At 50.5% G+C, this 22697-nt stretch overlaps 1 protein-coding gene across 1 annotated transcript; it reads right to left on the bottom strand.

The window, feature by feature from the left end:
- Positions 1-3559: 3559 nt before the first annotated feature.
- On the bottom strand, positions 3560-21923 carry tnip2 (TNFAIP3 interacting protein 2). The gene is made up of 6 exons (XM_028791143.2): positions 21106-21923; positions 16050-16349; positions 14861-14956; positions 7452-7712; positions 6084-6200; positions 3560-5978 (listed from the first exon to the last, which is right to left on the bottom strand). Exons 1-6 carry the CDS (start codon positions 21499-21501, stop codon positions 5697-5699), a joined length of 1452 nt encoding a protein of 483 aa, XP_028646976.2. The 5' UTR covers positions 21502-21923; the 3' UTR covers positions 3560-5696.
- Between the last annotated feature and the right edge of the window lie 774 nt (positions 21924-22697).

The raw sequence follows: 22697 nt of genomic DNA, 5'->3' as shown, positions 1-22697 counted from the left end.
GCCCACCATTCCAGGTGGTCTCCACCGCCATCACCTTCACCCTTGGGTGCCCCTCAGTGCACGGCCTAATCCTCTGGGCATCCCTGATGTGCCAGATCACATGAGAGAGTGCCCCCCAGGGACAGCCCAATGAGACGATGCCCCCTGCTGGCGCTCATTTCTCTCTCTTTTCAAGCTGCTGGCCCTTTTCTCCTTTTTTCAGGTTCCAGTTTGGGCCGCACTGGCACTACCTTGGTACCCACACCCACCCACTTGGTTAAATGAAGCACAGGGGGGCTGATGCTGCCCCACGTGACCTCTTTGCAGGTCGTGTCTGCTCTTTTGGCCAAAGTCCCCTTTTGTCCTCAGCTCAGCTCATCTCGCCAATTCAGGTGGGCCCACCAGACCTCCCTGTCCTCTTCTCAGTCTGAAGACCCCTCGTGTCTGCTGCTCATTCTCGTCGTCTCGTTCTTCTGTCGTTACCCACAGTTCATGAGGTCAGGTGGGCACAGGGGTGCTGGTCAGCTGGTAAACTGAGGGCACCTGCAGAACGGCCGGACCACCAGTCCAGTGTGCTTGTCGATCTCACACTCCGTGAATCCGTGATACTTGGATATGAAGGACCCCCTCAGTCCACTCGGACCCTCATCCCAGCCGCCTCACACTCGACTGGACACCCACCCTGATATCCTGGCCGTGAGGACCACCAACAGGAGTGATGACCAGACACAGCCTTGATGGAGTCATCCCACTTAACGCCAGCGGGCGAGAGCAGCCCTATGACCCCCCGTGTGCCCCCTTCTCCTCACCCTCCAACAAGTGGCGCCAGTCCTACAGGGTCAGCCTTCCTCTCCCTCCCCACTGTGCAGTCTGCTGTTGAGCCCCCCTTTGGTGGTCTTTTGTCGAGGCGACTCTCGGTCACCTGCCTCATTTATTCCACTGTTTTGGGGGGGGGGGGGGGCAGACAAAGGGAAACCCAAATCAGGAACAATGAAGGCGGGCGAGGTGGGTGGGGGACTCCCTGACTCCCACATTTGAATTTGTGCCCTTTGAATGAGAATCACAAACGTGTCACTGCAGGGCCCCTCACGTGGGCAGCGGGCTGCACGATCAACATGGCACGTGGTCACCTGCGCTCACGCTGTGCCTCGAGGACCCCCGTCCCCCTTGTTAATGTTTACCACAGTTGGCATTTGCTTGGCTTCGTTGCTTTACAGGTGAAGTGACCCGCTCAGGGTCACACGGGCGTCAGTGGTGGGATTCACTGCTGTGCCACTCTACCTGCTCACCTCGTGGTCACAGTCAGCACCGAGGACATCCAATCAAGTGGACAGCAGGGTGACCAGCAGTGGGCACTGTTGCCACAGGCTCAATGATGGCACTATTCTGGACCTTTTCCCATCGATGTCACCCACCTGACCAGTTCACATCAAGAGTGCACCTTGGTGGTCTGCTGGGTGGTCTTCCCTCTCAGTGGGCATCACCTTCTGTTTTTTTTTTCCCCCTCTTCCTTTTTGAGGCCAGCAAAGGAAAAAAAAATAAATGTGCAGTGTTGGGTTAAATTAAAGGCACGGTGCCCTCATGCCAGCTGTGTCAAAACAAGCAGCCCACTCTTCCTGATTACACGGCTGAGAAACGTGTGGGAGAGCAAAACAGGAAGAGACCAAAGGTTACAGCAGAGCACATGCCACCCTGCCAGTCACCACACCAAGCAGCAGTCAGGGTGCCATTTGAACACAGGGCCACTTCAGGGCAGGCAAACACGGGTGAGTGCCAGGCAGATGACGATCAGGGCGAGAGTCTAGGACTGTGATGCAGCGGTGCCAGCCAGTGTGTCTGCCAGGGTACAATTACACAGGTGGTCAGATGGGCATGAGGAGCACACTGGGAGTCACACACAGATCCCTGAGGAAAGAGTGTGCCAGCCTCACCCGCTGGTCCATCCTCATTGACCTTCACGTCTTTGAGAGGCAGCAGAGAACCCCAGTGGAAGTCCACACACCGATAAAACTCAGGTCCTCAGAGGTTCAGGGGGTGCCAACCCTTGTGCCACCAGGTCCCTGCCATGTGGCCATAAATGTAGAATTACCAATGATGCTTATGTAGACCCCTCTCTGAAATGTGCCAGCAAACCACACAGTCACAGACGGCAGAAGTGCTAATCAATGCCCCATTCTCCTGCCCGCCCGCCAGTCCGGCACTGGGCACACTGAAGTAGGCCAACTAACAGAACTGGGGTGGAGGACACAACTGAAGATTCTGTTCATGGGGGGGAACCTGCAAGCTGAAAATAAACCATGACTTGAACCCAAGAATGTAGAGCTGGCAGGCAGCAGTGCCCACCGCCATGCCACCATAGCACTGTGCCTACCCGCTTCTAATGAAAGCAAAAGACAAAAGCAGCCATTTGGAGTGGCCAATGAGAGCGAGCCCCGTCTAGGAGCGCCATGTTAGCTCGTCTTGGACCCTTCGAGCGGGCACAGAGTGACACAAGACAGGGAGGGACGATTACAGGGACAAGCTAAAGACTGGAGTGGACAGCCGAGCGGGGCGGAGCTTCAAGCGTCATGGAAACGTCACGACCGCGGAGCCGATTGGCTAAAAGGCGAGAAGAATGGAAAGGCGGACATGGGGCGGGGCTTAGTACGTTGTGATTGACGGGAGGGTCACGTGGGGGACGCTGGAGGGTGAGGCTGCTCATCTAAATTGTCGAGTGGAGATTTCAAGACCAGGCGGGCAGCAGGACCGTCGGGACCTTCGGATCTCGGCCAAGTGAGGTCAACGGGATGGACAAGCTCGGTGGGCTAAATGGCCAGTTCTCGTCACACGCACAGGGATGCGGGGAAGCTAAAGCCCATCAACCTTAATATAGCGCCTTTCATTAGGCTTGGGATTGGGACAGGAATGTCGCGCTTAGTGACCCTAATTGGCGAAATCACACAAAAATTTACAAACCAAAGTTTATGCGCGTAACAAACGTCCTGACGAAAAGTGGAGCGTCCGAGTCTCCGTGGGGTGGACGGATATTTCAGACAAAGAGGAATGTACTGAGAAAAGGGACAAGAGACACGTAAAGCCACCACGGCGGCGGCAGCTCTTCACGCGGTCATCCCGCAGCACCGAGCAGGCGCGTCACTTGAGACTCGTCCAATCAAAACACAGGACTCAGGACAGAGCCCGCCCACTCCACCTTCACTTCAAGTCGTGCGCTGGGCACCGCGCGGTGACACGGCGACATGTTACAGAATCGTCAAAGCGCACGCATCGGCCCGTCTTATCGATTCATTCGCCCAAGCCCTTGTAACAGGCGAGGCGGCTGCGGCTTCATCCTCTCCCTCCTGTGTGGTCTCGAGATGCTGGGGGTCCCAAAGGCTTTGCGATCACCGAACATCACAGGCAGGCGAGGTTACGACCACCAGTGGCCAAAGCTGACCGCGACCCCGGTACAGGAGCTCAGGACTAACGCGAGTCGGTTGGCCGGTCCGTCGATGTTCCTGGCAGGTGAAGAACATCCAAATTCTCAGGTCTGGCGACCCCCGAGCTCGAAGGAAAGAGCAACAGACAACGCACGGCACGCCTGCGCTTTTCAGACGGATTTTATTACAAAAATAAGATCTTAAATACAAAAAGTGACATTTATAATACAAATGAGTAAGAAACCCTTAAATGAGCGACCCCTTTGCAAAACACAAAGCAGACGAGGGGTCTTTTGAGACAAATAAAATACAATGAACTTAAATAACTGAACACGAGGCCTGGCTCAGCCGAGTAGACGAGGGGCTCAGACGGACAGACAGACCACCGTCACCCGGGGCTCCTCACCCTCATCATGCGGCTTTTTTAAAATTGAGCGCCCGGATGTACGACATTAAACAGGCCCCTCCAGCTCCCTGCCAGCCGTCCCACTTCCCCCACCACAAAGTTTTTCAGTACATCAATTGAAATGAAATACCAGCAAGGTGCCCAAGGACAAGGGCACACCTGGCAATGCCCAGCGCTACAAGGAACGAAGGCTGTGCCCTCCACACGTCACGTGTCTCTCACTTTGGTTTCGATTTTTTTGGACAGAAAGACACCTTCCCCTTTCTGGACATCTCACACTCTCGTGGTCCATCTCAACGGGACTGGGCGCAAGGTGGGAATGCCCGCCAGACTCGTTATGTCACAAGGACGGTTAGAGCCCACAAACGTCACACTGCGCCACCCTGCCACATGGAGAAGACGCAAACTCGGCACAATCACTGGCTGGCAAGGCGACTGAACCTGGGGCACCGTGCCACCCGGCCAGTACAGGATATACACGGTGAACTTAATTCCAAAAAATACAGGAGAGTAGAAAACCCAAAGTAAAGAGACATGGGGGTGGGGGGGGGGCAACCCGGGTGACCCTGCATCCGTGAGGCACCTAAATATACGAATGCATTCATTTAACAGGGTTGTGGTGCCACTGGAGCCAAGCCCAAGCAGCATGGGCATAGTGCCAGTCCATCACTGGGCACACCAGGGGCCAGCATGGCACCACCAGTCCACATAACCTGCACTTCTGCTACTCTGTCGCTCACCTTTTTATATAGCGCCTTTCACTGCAAACTGCTTAGGGCACAGAAATTCACTTTCTGTAAGAACCCACACCTGGCACCACCTTATCAACCCTTGGGCACCAAATGTTTCCAAAGGGGGAAGGTAGAATGGGCAGTCGGCGATGGCATCAGCAGAGCCTCAATCGAGGACAGGCTGGCCGTGTTCACTGGGGGTCTCGCCAGACAGGCAGTGGGTGTCTTTGGACTGCGGGAGGAAAGTGGACCATCCTGATGACCCCCCTTGGACACGGGGTATGCAGGGAGTACCCCCGACCTGAACTTGAGTTTCCCTGTTGTGTGCCATCTGAAACTGCGGGTCCCTGGCCCCCTTGAACTGGACTAATCACCTCTGACAGTGTTATGTACGGTACGTTATAATATGAATCTAGTCATCCATATGGTGTGGGCACAAGGCCACCAGTCTCTGGCATGGCACGCACACACATATCCATCCTTGGGTCCACTGTGAACTCCCACCTCACTCGAGGCGCTCATTTTCAGGGATGTTGAAGGACAAACCCACACAGACAAAGGGAGAACATGCAAAGTGCACGTGGACAAAGGACGGGGCACAGGACTGTGGAGGTCCCACACGACCATAAAGGTGACACTATGAAGGTCTGGTTGGGACGCCACATGACGTACGCTCGGGGGCTCTGCCATCACACCTGCAGAATGAGTACATTTACAGTCAAAGCACACGTCACCCCTCACACACGGGTATAAATAAGGACTTGGCGGGCGTGTGAAGTGCCACTTGAGACAGGAAAGCCGAAGTGCGCTTGGCAGAGCCCCTTCAAAGCGGCCAGCTGCGAATTCTATAAAGTCAAAAGAAGACATGCAAAAGTGCAAGTGGTCTGTAGCGGGGCGCGTGTGGCACACCTCTGCTCCAGGGGTCCGCGAGGTACCAAGACCACCCAGTGGTGCCACGCGTGTCACTTTACATCCTGTCAGTTTTTGGTTTTTTTTGCCATTTTAGCACACGGCTCTTGAGACTCCAAAATGTGGGGGGGCACCAAGATGGTCCGCATGCGTCAGCATCCACATGGGGGTCCTCGGAGCCAAGCCCGTTTTCCAAAAGGGTGCCTGCCCCACGGCCGTAGTGCTCTCAGTCTGCGTGCCAGCCGTGCCCCCTGCTCACACCTCCGCGCACTCCGTACAATGCTTGAGAAACTCTGCCGCCCGCTCGTCGGAGTAGGTGGTCAGGCAGCGAGGACACTGCAGGGCCTGGTGCTCTGCTCGGGACCGCCGGCTGGCCGCGGACAGCTCCTGCGTCGTGGGGGACCTCGCGGTGGACCTGCCGCTCCCCGTCCGCTCCGGACTGCTGCCCAGCAGAGGCTCCATGGTGTCGGCTTCTAACTGTGCGGGGCTCCTGCCCCCGGGGTGAGCGCGGCACGGTGAACTTCGATCCCGTGAGTCCTAAGCAAAATCGAAAGGAGCCACAAGTGAACGTCACAGCTTCACGCAAAGCACCACAGCTACACCACGGTGGTCCGGCCGGCCCGCCCGCCTCGATGTTCTCACCTGCCTCCGGAGCTGCGACTGCAGACGGACGACCTCCTCTTTCAGGTCGTGGATTTGGCTCTGGGCCCTTTCTCTGTCCAGTCGTTCGGAATTGAAGTCGTCGGCGTAAACGAGAGCCTGGGGGGGAAAAAAAAAAGGTGTGGGGGGGGGGGGGGGCATTAAAACCAGCGACACAGCAGAACCGAGCGGGATGACGAAGACACTCGAGGGGCACCGTGTGACTGTGACGAGCGTTACGAGAGAGCGCCACCTCTGTCTCTACTCAGTCACTGCATGAAACCGAGCCGGGTGAGCCGAGCCGCGTCCACACGACTACCGCTGGTCTCGCTGTCACCTTCTGTCACACTAGCACTGAAAACGGAGACCCCTGGAAACGGGGAGAGCACTGGAAACAGACCACTGGAAACAGACCACTGGAAACGGGGAGAGCACTGGAAACGGGGAGAGCACTGGAAACGGGGAGACCACTGGAAACAGACCACTGGAAACGGGGAGAGCACTGGAAACAGAGCACTGGAAACAGAGCACTGGAAACCAAGATCCCTGAAAAAGCTCTCCAGGGTCATAAAATTCTGCAAATGCCGGCTCAGTGTTGGAGTGATGGATGAAAATGAAAAGCTTTGGAAGCACAGACTGTGATTGGGGAGGAGTCACTCAATGAGCACGAACCAATTGGTCCGTGCTCATTATGTGGCTCCTCCCCAATTAGTCCGTACTACTTATGCGGCCCCTCCTCGATTGGTCCGTGCTCATTATGTGACTCCTCCCCAATTAGTCCGTACTCCTTATGCGGCCCCTCCCCGATTGGTCCGTGCTCATTATGTGGCTCCTCCCCAATTGGTCCGTGCTCATTATACGGCTCCTCCCCGATTGGTCCATGCTCATTATGCGGCCCCGCCCCGATTGGTCCGTGCTCATTATGTGGCCCCTCCCCGATTGGCTTGTGCTCATTATGCGGCTCCTCCCTGATTGGTCTGTGCTCATGACACATTCTCTTCACTCGCCGCCTCCTCGTCTCTTACTCTCCATAGCGAGTCCACTTGACCCAAAACGCTCGTTTTTTTCGTTTTCGCCGTTGCTGGTCTCTGTGGGTGAATGTCCAGCACAGCTCTTCCCGTTTCCACTGTCCACTCTGCAGTCCCCCTTCACAACGCTGAACATGGCTGCCATGTCCCGTGTCAGTCATCTCATTTGGGTCTCACGATGTCACGCACACTCGTAAGGTGGTCTGCTCACCTCAGACGGTTTTTCAGATTTGGATGAGATGCACTCGCACTGCGTGGACCCTCACCAGAGACGCGGAGTGCACCCATACCTTACCCTCCCTTTAAGCACAGAGCCGCCCACCCTCCCGGCGTTCTCCAGTACCTGCTGCTCAAGGATTTGGATGCGCTCTCGGTCGACCTTGCGCGTGTCCTCCAGCTCTCGGCTGTACCGGCCACACTCCTTCATCTTCTCCTCGAGGAGCCGGTTGAGCCGCAGGATCTCCTGCTGCATGATGTCACCGCTGGCCGCCGCTGGCACGAAGCCCTTCTGTGAGCCCACTTCTTTCAGTTTCTGGCACAGTCCCTTCACGTACTCCTCCCGGCTCAAGTCGTACTTCTGCCATTTGGCATTTAAACTTTCCACCTGTGCAGAGAAAGAGGAATTAATTAGGGGCTTTCTGTCCGACTGGAGAAGTGAAAGAACTTACTGATAGAAGCAGAAGGCGGCAGCCAAGACCCCCAAGCGTCTCCACAGAAGACAAAGAGCCTCGGGCTTACGGTCACCTCAGAGGACACCTGGAACAAGCGGGCCCTACGGTGCACCATGCCAAGCGTTTAAGACTCTGGGTGGGCTGCGTCTGCACGGGTGGTGGCACTGACCAAATGGCCGGCAGCTTTATGTTTCTGGATGTGACACTTTACATGATTACACATCCCGGCGATCGTCAAGAAGGGGCACTTGAAGTTCTTTAGGTGACTAAGCGAGAGTTCAGATGCGTCCTCACAGGCCATGTCCAGGGCTGCAGGGCACAGACTGGCACTGGCACACGGCTCCATTCTGTCCAGGACACACGCTGGATTGCTAAAGACCCCGTGGTGACTTGTCAGGACCGCCAGCGCTTCACAATAATAACTCTTTTCTTTCCTCACTACTCAGAGCACGTCTTGCCCCAGTATATTTGGGGACAGTTTTCACTTGCAGGTCATCAGACGACTCAAGACAACCCAGAAGTGACTGCCACTCAGGTGGTCCTGACATCCTAAAGAGCAGCCGTCGTGTGTTAGTGGAGGAGAAATATACAAATATACAGTCACAGTCTGCGGTGGGCTGGCATCCTGCCCTGTGCCCTGTGCTGGCTGCGATTGGCTCCAGCCGACCCCGTGACCCTGTAGTCAGGGTATAGCGGGTTGGACAATAAGTGACAGTCAAAGTCAAAAGTATGTGAACCCTCTGGAATTCTCTGGTTTACTGCATGGATTGGTCATAAAAAGTGAGGTGATCTTCGTCAAAGTCCCAGGGCCTGATCTACACGACGAGCTTCAGTCCATCAGTCCGTCTGTCTGTCTGTTAGCACCCAACCCGCTATACCCCAACTACAGGGGGTCTGCTGGAGCCAATCACAGCCAGCACAGGGCACAAGGCAGGAAACAAACCCCAGGGCAGGGCGCCAGCGCACCACAGGGCACACACACACACAATTCAACTCTTTCATGTCTTTATTTTACAAACGCATTCAACGTTCACCGTGGGAGTGGAAAAAGGAAATGAACCTTAGGACTGAATAACTGGGTGAGCCTCCTGTGGCCGCAGTGACCTCCACCTGGAGCTTCATGTAACTGCAGAGCAGACCTGCGAAGAATTGGAGCCCATTGTACCCTGCAGAGCTGCCTTCACTCCTCCATATTCCTTGGTTGTCTTCTGTGTGTGGCTCTCCTCACATCTTTCAACTGGGCTCTGACTGGGTCACTCCACAAGGCCGAGTTTGTCCTTCTGAAGCCATCGTGCTGTGGATTTGCTGCGATGTTTGGAGTCCTTGTCCTGTTGGATCACCCAGCGTCTTGTTGACGGACAGACACCCTCACATTATCCTGGACAATTTGTTGATGAATTCATTTCCCCTTCCATGATGGCAGGCTGTCCAGGCCCTGATGCAGCAAAGCAGGCCCAAATCCTGATGTTCCCTCCACCGTACTTTACTGTAGAGATGATGTTCTGATGTTGATATGCTGTGCCCTTTATACACCAAATGAAGTTCTGCTTGTTCCTCCCAAATTGTTCAATTTTGGTTTCATCACTTCACAAGACATTTCTCCAGCACCGTTGTGGAGTGTCCAGGTGCTCATTCAGTAATGTTCTTTATGGATAGCAGTGGTGCACTTCTTGGTGCCCTGCCATGGACTCCTGTCTTGTTGAATGTTCTGCATACAGTTGACTCGTGAACTGAGATGTTAGCCACTTCTGATGACGTCTTCAAGTCCTTTGCTGTCACTCTGGGGTTCTTCTTGACCTCATTGCTGACTGTGCGTTGTGCTCTTGGGGTCACCTTGGCAGGGCACCCACTTCTAGGCAGAGTCGCCACAAAACAAAACTGTCTCCATTTATAGACACCTCGCCTAATGGCAGACTGATGAAGATCTCAAATCTCTGACAGGACTCTGTAACCCTTTCTAGCCTCATGTAGATTCTCGACAATTCTCAATCGTAGCTCTTCAGACCGCTCTTCTGTGCAAGACACGAGTCCCATCTGGATATGCGTCTTGTCCAAAACTCAAAGTCAAACTTTAGTGTGTTTGTGATCCATCAAAGTCATTCAAGGTCACCGCACCTCGGAACTCGTCTCATTAAATGGACTGCAATGCACTTTTTAAAAAGTCGTTAGGTTAGGGCTCACTTACAGTACTTTATCCAACCTTCAGCTTCACAGTTTGAATCATTTATGGAATACGGTCAACGGGTCTCTGAAGATCTGTGTGTCGTTAGTCATAGGAGACTGCGTTTGTTCATTAAGGGGACCGACGTGAAGGTACGGCCAGGATTGATATGGGAATTAACAGAAAGAGAGAGAAGTCCGAGGGGTTCACATACTGTTTACTATGACTGTAGATAGATAGATAGATAAATGAAAGGCACTATATAACAGATAGATAGAGTGAAAGGCATGATAGATAGATAGATAGATAGATAGATAGATAGATAGATAGATAGATAGATAGATAGATAGATAGATAGATAGATAGATAGATAGATAGATAGATAGATGAAAGGCACTATATAACAGAGATAGATAGATAGATAGATAGATAGATAGATAGATAGATAGATAGATAGATAGATAGATAGATAGATAGACTGAAAGGCACTATATAACAGACAGATAGATAGATAGATAGATAGATAGATAGATAGATAGATAGATAGATAGATAGATAGATAGATAGATAGATAGATAGATAGATAGATAGATGAAAGGCACTATATAACAGATAGATAGATAGATAGATAGATAGATAGATAGATAGATAGATAGATAGATAGATAGATAGATAGATGAAAGGCACTATATAACAGATAGATAGATAGATAGATAGATAGATAGATAGATAGATAGATAGATAGATAGATAGATAGATAGATAGATAGATAGATAGATGAAAGGCACTATATAACAGATAGATAGATAGATAGATAGATAGATAGATAGATAGATAGATGAAAGGCACTATATAACAGATAGATAGATAGATAGATAGATAGATAGATAGATAGATAGATAGATAGATAGATAGATAGATAGATAGATAGAGTGAAAGGCATGATAGATAGATAGATAGATAGATAGATAGATAGATAGATAGATAGATAGATAGATGAAAGGCACTATATAACAGATAGATAGATAGATAGATAGATAGATAGATAGATAGATAGATAGATAGATAGATAGATAGATAGATAGATGAAAGGCACTATATAACAGATAGATAGATAGATAGATAGATAGATAGATAGATAGATAGATAGATAGATAGATAGATAGATAGATAGATAGATAGATAGGACAGACTGAAAGGCACTATATAACAGATAGATAGATAGATAGATAGATAGATAGATAGATAGATAGATAGATAGATAGATAGATAGATGAAAGGCACTATATAACAGATAGATAGATAGATAGATAGATAGATAGATAGATAGATAGATAGATAGATAGATAGATAGATAGATAGATAGATAGATAGATGAAAGGCACTATATAACAGATAGATAGATAGATAGATAGATAGATAGATAGATAGATAGATAGATAGATAGATAGATAGATAGATAGATAGACTGAAAGGCACTATATAACAGATAGATAGATAGATAGATAGATAGATAGATAGATAGATAGATAGATAGATAGATAGATAGATAGATGAAAGGCACTATATAACAGATAGATAGATAGATAGATAGATAGATAGATAGATAGATAGATAGATAGATAGATAGATGAAAGGCACTATATAACAGATAGATAGATAGATAGATAGATAGATAGATAGATAGATAGATAGATAGATAGATAGATAGATAGATAGATGAAAGGCACTATATAACAGATAGATAGATAGATAGATAGATAGATAGATAGATAGATAGATAGATAGATGAAAGGCACTATATAACAGATAGATAGATAGATAGATAGATAGATAGATAGATAGATAGATAGAAGGCACTATATAACAGATAGATAGATAGATAGATAGATAGATAGATAGATAGATAGATAGATGGATAGATAGATGAAAGGCACTATATAACAGATAGATAGATAGATAGATAGATAGATAGATAGATAGATAGATAGATAGATAGACAGACTGAAAGGCACTATATAACAGATAGATAGATAGATAGATAGATAGATAGATAGATAGATAGATAGATAGATAGATAGATAGATGAAAGGCACTATATAACAGATAGATAGATAGATAGATAGATAGATAGATAGATAGATAGATAGATAGATAGATAGATAGAAGATGAAAGGCACTATATAACAGATAGATAGATAGATAGATAGATAGCTAGATAGATAGATAGATAGATAGATAGATAGATAGATAGATAGATAGATAGATAGATAGATGAAAGGCACTATATAACAGATAGATAGATAGATAGATAGATAGATAGATAGATAGATAGATAGATAGATAGATAGATAGATAGATAGATAGCCTTGTAGTTGTTAAACAGGAACTCCCCTGAAGACCCCAACACATCATCCCGGTTGGCCCCTTTAGCCCTCACACTGCGCCCGGCCGGGTTGCCCACCTCACTTTTAACTTCTCGATCGATTTGAATGAACAAAGAGCCCTCCACTGGTCACATGAAAGCCAACTGCTGCCCGCCCACCCGCCTGGCAGTTCCCCTCTACCTGAGACGGTCGTCCCTGTGGCACACAGTGTATGTATTAAGGTTACGCAGCATATCAGTACTGGAAAAATACAGAAAAAGTCAAATGTATTAACGTGTGGGACGACAAAGTAGGGAGGTGCTGGGAAATGAAGCAGCTGTGAGTCGGGGGCTGCGGGGGGGGCATCAGCTATTTGCTCAAAAGCCAGTAAGGGTACCAAAGTCTAAAGTGTAGTTATGTGTTGATCATATAACAGATGCCCACTCACACACACACACACACCCCCCCATATCCCCCCAAACGCACACACAGCTATCCCCCCCCCCCCCCCCAGAACTGCAGCTCTCTGAAAACTTGAATCAAATCAGCAGGTGATGCCAGCCAGACCAGAGAAAGTCCCCTCTACACCTCAAGTGTGACCTTTAGGTAGTGACAGGACCCTCGTCTTCGACACAAACAGGGGATGGTGCCCACATGCCAGTGCTCAACGGGCTTTAAAAGACCTGCAACTCTGTGCTTCATTTTGAAACTACGCGCACATCCTCATGGAGTGCAAAGGCCCACCAAACCTGTAGGCTCAAGTTCTACTCTGCTGTCTCACATCTCCACAAAGTCAAGACCGCCACGAATGCCGAGGTTCAAGACCCTCAACAGTACACCACTGACTCCCCCTCAGACCACTTTGGCCCCATCCATCCCCTCCTCTGTCCGATGTCCTTTAGATGATGGAGGACAAGTGACCACGATTGGCCACCTCAGGTCAGCTGTTGTTTGGAGGCCCAAAGTCAGGTTTGACAGGAAGCCTCAAGATCAGGTCACATGTCCAGGGATTGGTGGCTACACGTAAGACACGCCCACACGGTTGCACATGAACCAATCTGGCGGCTGAACAGCTCCATTAGATCTTACTGGACACCCCCACACGTCATGTCGTGCCCTGCCTTGTGCCCGGGGTGGCCCAGAGAGGCCTTAACGCTCTGAAGTGGACAAGAGTGTCAGAAGGTGGGCATTCATTTACAAAGCATCAGGTAATTGTATGGACGATGAAGCAAGGGAGCGACTCTGCAGCCCCATCAGCGAGAAGACCTCCGAGAATGGCTACCACCGGACATGGCTGCACACTGTCCCCCCCCCCTTCACAAGCCATAGCATCTCATGGAAAATGAGCTCCTGGCATACGTGTGCAGATGCCTGCTGCTTGGGGTGCCCACGACGCAAGTCCTCTGCGGTAAACTAACAACAGCGGTCAACCAGAACACCTCACCGACCTCCGAGTTAAGGGGCTTTCCTGTGACCGCCAGGATTATCGATCCCTGAACTCGGGATTTTTCCAGGCGTAGGCACTTTTAACCCAGGAATGTCCAAGTGTGTGTGAACAAATCACAGGCAGTTCCTGGGAATGTCCCTGGCTGTCCTGTTAAAAAGGCCACCGACCAGCAGAACAGGGGGCATCTCGTAAACCGTAGTGTCCCACCGGATGGCCGCCCCTGCTGCCTTTCCTGCTTACGTCAAGGGCTCCTCGGGGAACGTGTGGGCTTTTCTGATACTCAAATCGGCAGCTGAGTCACTGCAAATTACAAGGCGAGCAGCATGAGAAGAGCCCCAGGAGGACCACCCGGTGGGAGTTTGTGAAGACAAAACTGTTCATCCAGACAGCCAGAGGGGGCACAAGTGCACACACTCACCAAGGGACAGTTCACCTCACGAAGAAAGTAAAGGAGGGGCGAGGACCACCACACCAACGACACGCTCGACATCACGGGACGCACTCACAGAGGACCACCATGGAGACGCCAGTTGAAGGGATGGCAGTGAAGATCAGAAGCACACTGACACAGAGACAACACGCAAAAAAGTGAACCCGCTGCGGCCCGGGCACCACCGTGGAGCACTTACAGGACATGGGCTGGGGGGGCTGTTAGAGACACAAGATAACCAGTTGGCACACATAATGGGGGGGTGGGAGAAAAACCAGGAACACCTGGACAAACAGCCACACTGACACGGAGACAACATACAAACTCCAGAGAACTTGAAGCTAGGAGTCACGAGGTGGGCTCAAGTTCACATTAGGGGGTCCCGCACTTCAGCTGACGGCAGCAATGAAGCAAGAAGGTCACCAAGTATGAGTGCCAAATGAGAGGTGTCCTCAAAACACAAAGTGGACACACATTTCTCACCAACTTCTCTCCATGGCACTCAGAGGTGACGCACACATGTGAATGGCACACGACTCGACTATGCCACCCCACACCGGGCCACCAAGTGGCAGAACGTGCAAGCTGGGCCAGGACTGAAACCCAGGACTGAGGAGCGCTAGGACAGCACTGCCACGATGCCCCGGAGACTGACAAGCAGCCGAAAGGTCACTCACGTAAGCCAGCTTCTGTTTCAAGGCGTCGTTCTCGTCCTGTAGTCGCTGGACCGCCACCTGCAGCTGTCGGGAGTCACACATCTCGGAGCTGGGAAGCTGTGGGAGAAGAGAACAAGTGTGAGCGGTATGGTGACCACCCTATTTGAGAACTGAGACCCCAATGCGTGTCCTCCGGCAGGGGGAAGTCCGTCAGAGCCGAGTTACGTGGGAATGACTTAAGGGTTAAAACAATGGAGTTGACTCAGAGTTTCCGGCTCCTCATAATCCAACCATCCAGGGAGTTTCCTTGGTTTTTCTTTCGGTTTTACTCTCAACATCACAGTCTGAGTTGTGCGAGATGCCCCTTGAATGACCTCGCCACAGCCACAGCCCACCCACCACACTGCCCGCTTCTCTCCCAATGACCCATCAAGGAGACCCATCTCCTTTCTGACACTGGACTAGAATCACCAGCCGCCATCCTGCTGTGCCCGGAGGAGCAGACGGACATTGGCCATCACTTCACACCCAACTCACACCTCAGCAACCAAAGTCGGTGAAAAGCCAAAACAGAATGTGGAGTGACGAGGATCTGAAGACCCCAAAAATAGAAATGAAATGAAAACAGCAGCTGACAAGTGAGGCTGAACTACAAGCATCTGGGCTGCTCAGCAGAACATCCATAACGTTGTTGTCTGTCATCTCTTCTGTGAAATTTCCAGCACAGGATTGAGAGAGAAAGGCACTGGACTAAGACGTCACATCAATGGGGAAACCAGGATGACAACGTGAGGAGACCTCTTACAGGGCAGATGGCTGCCGTAGGCTGCTGCCCCCAAGCCAAATGGGTTCAAATCCCACGCCTGGCCACTCCTGGGGTGAAGCTTGCAGGTTTGCCCTCCTGTCACGGTCCCAGCACCAGCTGTTATGTGAAAGTGTGACGGACTGGTGCCCCCCGTCTACGGTGGAGTCCTACCACGTGCCCGGTGACAATGCGGGATGGAGACTTTTACGTCATATAATGTTCTATTGGAAAAGACAGCAGAATGTCCTCCTCCTTCTTTAATCTTCTTCATCTGCTCATCTGATAAAGAGGGGACAATAACAAAGATGTCCTACAGACGAGGATGCCAACGATAGACCACAAGAGTTTATGGAACAGAGACCCAGCCGTAGTGACCGGGGTCCCTGCCACCCCCCCAAGACGTACCTTCTTACATGGCTCCATGTCATCCTCTCGTGGCGCACAGTAATTCCGGTTCTTCCCCTCCAACTTGTGGGCAAGCTGCTGGCACACTTGCACGGTGGCTGCCAGCTGAGTCCTTAGCTGCTCCTTCTCCTCAGTGAGGGAATGGCAGAGCACCTCGCGGGTGGCCTGAACGCGGTCCTTCTCCAGGAGTATCTTCTGCAGTTCGCTGATCTGCAGATCTTTCTCATGCTGGGGTCTTCTGATCATCTTCTGGATCTCGTGCTCCTTCTCTTCGACTTGCTTTTGCAGGGTCTGAAGCTCCTAAAATGAGACACAAAAGCAAAGCCACGTGTGAAACCTTCAGTAGCGCCTCTCCAATGAAGCACCTTACACGATCACTCATGGAGATGGTGCTGGCGCCTCCCCCACCAAGCCCACCCAACTGTCCCATTTCCCCAGTCACTATTTCTGGCTGCCCACAAGTCCCGAGGGGATATTCTCTGTGACAGCCTATCGATGAAAGTGAAAGAAAACCTCGGAAAACATCTCAACGCCAAAACCCTCCACAGATGATTCACAAATGGCTGGAAAGTTCAAAAGTTCACCATAAAAGGTTTCATTGACGCCTCAGAAGGTCCCACAGTCTGCTTGGAAGACACAAAATTATCTCACACTTTGGTGACTCAAACCAGATACGGTCCATTAGCTGGCCAATGCCATCCTGCACTGGGCAGTGGACAAGGCCTGGTAGACACAGTCATGCCATGGAGTTACCAACCTGAAGAGCAGAAGGTCACAGCGGCTCTTGGATGACGCGTCTAACGGACCACCTACATTCAGTGTCACGCTCTATGAAATGACCCAAAGGCCATCTGTCACTGATGAGCCAGCGGAGCTGTAAAGCAGCAGACCCGTCCAGGGGTCACAAACCTCCGTCATTTATGTCCACTTCATATATTGGAGTGCAGGATAATCAAACAGTCAGGCCTCATCTTATATAGCACCTTACACCGAGGGCACAAGTAGACAAAGACTTAAACACACTGGTCAGTCTGAGGGTCTGAACTTGGGAACCCTCTTCAGTAGCTGACTTTACAACATGCTGGCCAGCTGATGAAGTCCTGTGAAGGAGTGAAGTGATGTGCCCGCTCTTGAAGTGAAGCGACAAAGACGTCCAGCTAAGCAAAAAACACCTGAAAAGACCCTCAGCCTGGCATCTCAATAGAGTGGCTGTGTGACAACAGGGTGTGACAAGTGACACCAAGTACAGAGCCCCCCATCAGCGACACCACGGTCACTCATCGCTAATGAGGAGAACTGACCAGGAGCAAGCGACTCGGCGAGAACGTGGAAATGTCGAGAGACACGTGGCACAAACGGGGCACCGGCTTAAAATGCTTCAAAGCAAATCCGACCCTACAACATTACAAAGTGGGGGTCTTGGGGGGGGAGTGGGGGGGGGGGGTTTATCATATAACACCGTTGAAATGACTCTGGAGTCTCTACTTGGACAATGGCAGGGAGCTTGTGAGCCTCACCTCAGCTTGACACACAGCACAGTTACTCATGAAGGACAGCAGAGCAACGGACGACTTGGTCAGCATGGAGGGTCTTGTGGAGCGAATTGGAATTCTGGAGATTATGGAGGCCTGAAAAGGCATTTTAAATTTACATAAAAATGATAGATACATACTGAAGAAAGGCACTATATAATGGATAGATATTAATTTTAGTATAGTCGGCAGGATCATAAAATGAAAAGATAGATGGATATGAAAGGCACTATATAATGGATAGATAGACTGAAAGGCACTATATGATAGATTGAAAGGCGCTATATAATAGATAGATAGATAGATAGATAGATAGATAGATAGATAGATAGAAAGGCACTATATGATAGATAGATAGAAAGGTGCTATATAATGGATAGATAGATAGATAGATAGATAGATAGATAGATAGATAGATAGATAGATAGATAGACTGAAAGGCACTATATGATAGATAGATAGAAAGGCGCTATATAGCTCACATCTAGATAAGACAGTCATGTGTGGGATTCTTTTTGTATTTCAGGTCTTAACTGCTGATATCTGCGGGTATTCAAAGCACCACAAAGTATTGAATGACATTTGTTTTGTATTCTGAGTTATTATTATTATTATTATGAGTTATTATTGTGTGTATTATTGTGTATGTTTGACTACTGTATATATTTTCTAGGTTTGAGCTGCCATTTTATATATGTATATTACTGACATTAATAAGCATCCCAGGGTATTCGATGCAGGAGTGGCACAGATGGCAGCCTTTACCAGAAGCTGTGCCCTTCTTGAGGGTCTCCCCTCGGTGCACAGCCTGCCTTACAGGTTTTATAGTTCATGTGTTATTGTCAGTATTAATATATGCTGTAGATCGCGCAGTATTACACTATTATTTCTTATTTATTTTGTATTACAGATGTTTAAGGAGGGCGGCACGGTGGCGCAGTGGGTAGTGCTGCTGCCTCGCAGTTGGGAGACCTGGGGACCTGGGTTCGATTCCCGGGTCCTCCCTGCGTGGAGTTTGCATGTTCTCCCCGTGTCTGCGTGGGTTTCCTCCCACATTCCAAAGACATGCAGGTTAGGTTGATTGGCGATTCTAAATTGGCCCTAGTGTGTGCTTGGTGAGTGGGTGTGTTTGTGTGTGTCCTGCGGTGGGTTGGCACCCTGCCCGGGATTGTTTCCTGCCTTGTGCCCTGTGTTGGCTGGGATTGGCTCCGGCAGACCCCCGTGACGCTGTGTTCGGATTCAGCGGGTTGGAAAATGGATGAATGGATGGATGTTTAAGGAATGCCATGTATTATACTAGTGGCAGCTGGCACTTTATGTGCCATTGATTTTACTAAATATTACCTGCAGTTCCAGTATCAATAGTATTCTATTTATTATACAGCAGGTTTTGTATGATACTGCAGGTGTAATTATCAAGTAGTAATTATCATTGTGTGTTCCGAATGAACAGAAATGTTAAAGTATGAACGAGTATTTAAAGCATCCCATTTGTGTCGTTGGCATTAGCAGGTATGCCGAGTGCCACGCTGTATGTTTTCTAGGTGTGAACTGGCATCACGTTTATCACTGTTTTATAAACTGTTGGCACTATGGTGGGCTCATTCGGCTTGCACTTTAGTTCACGTATTACAGGTACTAACGAGTATTGCATGTTTTTGATTCTGCTTTTTGACTATTTCATGTACTCTCAGTAGTAACTGGCATTTTGCTTGGCACATATTATATAATAAGAGCACGTGTGCCGATTACGATATGCAGTGACAGATTTGAGCAGGCCGGGCCTTAGCTGACCTTATCGATGTGTTTTGTATTTTAGGTGTCAACTGCTATTAGTGTGATGGGACTTTCAGGTCTGAACTGGCATTGGCGCTCATCGAGTATCACACGTGCCAACATTACAAGGCCTACAATAAACAGCACACTCGGCTTACCAGACCCACATTAGATTTCACACTTCAGACGTAGTAATTGTCTTTTTTTATTGGGAATTGATTTTACCAGACGCGTATTACTGAACGGAGCACTAAGTGCGGTTCAGAGGCAGTGCTGCTGTACATTTTTGTATTCCACGTCATTTATTGTGGGCGCCCCACGTATGACAGCCATTGAGGCTCATTACGTTTGTTCTCCGGTTTGTGTTTCACGGCTGATCGGAGGTCACATTTGAATGTTCTGTGCGTCGTCGGCAGTAATTTGTCCTCCGGCACCTTACAGGTTTGTCTCAGGTGCTGCACAGTTACGGGTGTCGGTGTTTATTTTGTGCGTTAGAGGCGTTAACTGGCATCCTCACATATCCCGTAGATTATGGGCTGTTGGCATTAATGGCTGCTTCTCAGCCCACCGGAGCACAGACCTGTTATTTGTTTTATAGGTTTGCTTCTTTAACTGTCACCTGTGTAAAAACTCTGCAGCCATTGTGACATATGGGACACAAGTGACACCCCCCCCCCCAAACTAACCAGTCAGTGGCACCCAACACCATTTTCAGGTGTTTTTTTCCACGATGTGCCCCTGCATCATCCCAGCACCTAGAGTGTGACAGTGGAGTGTGACACTGTGGTCACTCAGGTTGTGTCACAAACTTTAAACAGACATATACAGTACATATATATATATATATATATATATAAAATAAAAACAAACACTAAAGTTTCAAGTGCTGCAGCAAAACGGAAAAACACAAGGAGACAGAAGAGCGAATTCCCAGTCATCCGAACGCATGGCAGTGCCAACAGTGCAGGTGTGGCGGCTCCGGGCAGGAGGCCAGTCCTTCACAGGACACCCTGCTGCCCTTACTGTGTGCCCAGCGGTAAATGTGGTCTGCAGTGAAAGCCCACCCAGCCAGGACTCCAAGCGGAGGAGGCCACGTTCTCCATGGCGGCTACAGACCGAGAATGGACCCCCTAGTCAGGCGTTTCTTTCAAGCTGACCCTCAAGTAAAGGCTGCACTTGGGTTTCCATTTCAGAAACCTGAGACCACGAAGGTTCCCCCGGGTGCCAGTCTGAGGGAAACTCCATAATGACCCGGGGGTCGAAGGCCACGGCGCTACCCCGCCAACCCCAAAGGAGTAAAAGGAATAATCGAAAATCAGGTGGGCATCTGCGCGCACCCCCCCGAGCCCCCAAAGAAGCATCGGAGACACAACGTTAGAAACGCGGCACCTACCGGCTGGACCCCCGGGATCGGGACGGCTTCTTGTCGAGGCGGGCGCGCCGAAATGCCACTACGCAAGCTGTCTGCAAGGCGCTATAGCCGCGTGTCGTAATTCCCCCACTCGCGGGATGACTGGTGCGTGCGTCACTACAAAACTCCGGCGACATCTGCCTCTCCGAGTGACATGTCGGCTTCCTTTTCTTTCACTGCTTTACGACTCCGGCCGCTCGTCTCACAAGTTTCCACCGGGGAAGGGAGGGACAGGATACGCCATTTGTCGAACCGACGGCGCAGCATTTCGCGAGCAACGCCAAACCCGAACCCCCCCCCATGCCCGGACGGGACGCCCCACACCCCGAGAGCTCACCCGCTTCAGGGTCTCGACGAGCTGCTCCGACTGCCTGTCGTTGTCCTTGAGCTGCTGCTTCAGCCGGCTGATCTCCTTGCACAGCCCCTCCAGCAGACTCTGCGAGGGGCCGAACAGCAGCGGCGGCTCGTCGTGCGCGCCCAGGTGGACGGCGGTGCTCTCGTGTCGGGCCAGCCGCGCCTTCAGCTCGCCGATCACGTTGTCTTTCAGGCGGCTCTGATGGGCCATCGCGGCCAGCTCGCGCCGGGCTTCGTGGTAGAAGGTGGCCACCGTCGCGTAGCTCTGCACTTTGCTCTGAAGTTTCTCATTTTCCAGCCTGAGCTTGTCTGTGTCGTCCGGTGGTGGCGGTGGCGGCGGCGGCTCTGCGCCCCCGAGGCTGCTCTGCGCGGCGGACATGGCACACCGGGCAGCACGGCTCGCCTTCGCCGCGCTCGCTAAAATGCCGTCATGTTTTGGCTTTGCTTTTGTTTTTTCGACTTTGCCACTAAAGTCCACGCAACGCGCGCCTCATGTCTCCCGTCCAAATGATCAGTGCTGTGAAAGAGAGACGCGCATTACGAAATTTGGTAATATTCCAGTGATGGGGGGATTTCCTCTCGGGACTTCCCCGCCGTTCCGCCGGACTTTTCTTGTACTTTTCGAGCTCACGGTGCCGCGATGCGCTTGTGACTGCTGCTTTCCGTACGGGTCTGATTAAGCCCTGTTGGGAAGAGGACAATGGGAGCCCCGCTGACGACAAGACAAGGACTTTTTTTTTTCTTTCTGTTTATCCCTTAAAGTTAACTTAACAGTTTACGGGAGCCGCGAAGACTCCGCCTCGGACTACGCATGCGCGCGACGGCTTCCTGCACTTACTGGCTGCGCGCTGCCGCCTGTCGGCGATTGAGATGCTCGAGGCTCCCGCGACACGCCAAACGAGAAGTGTTTACCACTGTGGAGTGCCATCGGAAATGCCAGTCGTTCCTTATCGTATATAGTGCCTTTACAAGAAAAAAGTTCAGCTCACTGCACACCCTGCTGTTTTGCGCGGCTTACCGAGTTTCTCCGTTATTTCTACACACGTTTAAGTGTTACAGTAATTAAGAGCTGGTGCTGACCCCCCTCTACTCGGACTGTCACTTGGTGCCACCGTGGGAAAGACACCAGGGATACTGGGAGCAGTGGAATCCATGGATGAAAGGATTCTGTTAACTCATCAGATGTGGCAGTGCTTGCAACAAGGAGACCAGGGTTCAAGTCCAGCGTGGAGTTTGCGTGTTCTCCCAGTGTGCGTGCGTTCGTGTTTGTGTGTGTGTGTGTGTGGACTGCCGCCGGGTGCTCCAGCTTAAGTGGAAATGCTAAGTTGACCCCTGATTTGTGTGTGCGTGTGTTCAGCCTGTCATGGACTGGCATCCCGTCCAGTAATTGTTCCTGCCTTGCCATTGATAACCTCCTTGCAACTCTGGAATGGATATGTGGGTTTAGAAAATGGATGGGTGGACCAGAGTGCTCCGCACAAACATATGTAATACTGCAAAATGGCCAGCGGGGGTGGGGGGCAAGTGGCCAGGACTCTGAGTGTGTCCTAACTAAGCAAGGACCCCCAGGGGGTC

The sequence above is a fragment of the Erpetoichthys calabaricus genome, chromosome 5 (assembly GCF_900747795.2).
Source record: "Erpetoichthys calabaricus chromosome 5, fErpCal1.3, whole genome shotgun sequence".
Classification (NCBI taxonomy): domain Eukaryota; kingdom Metazoa; phylum Chordata; class Cladistia; order Polypteriformes; family Polypteridae; genus Erpetoichthys; species Erpetoichthys calabaricus.
This window is presented reverse-complemented; position numbering and strand designations above follow the sequence as displayed.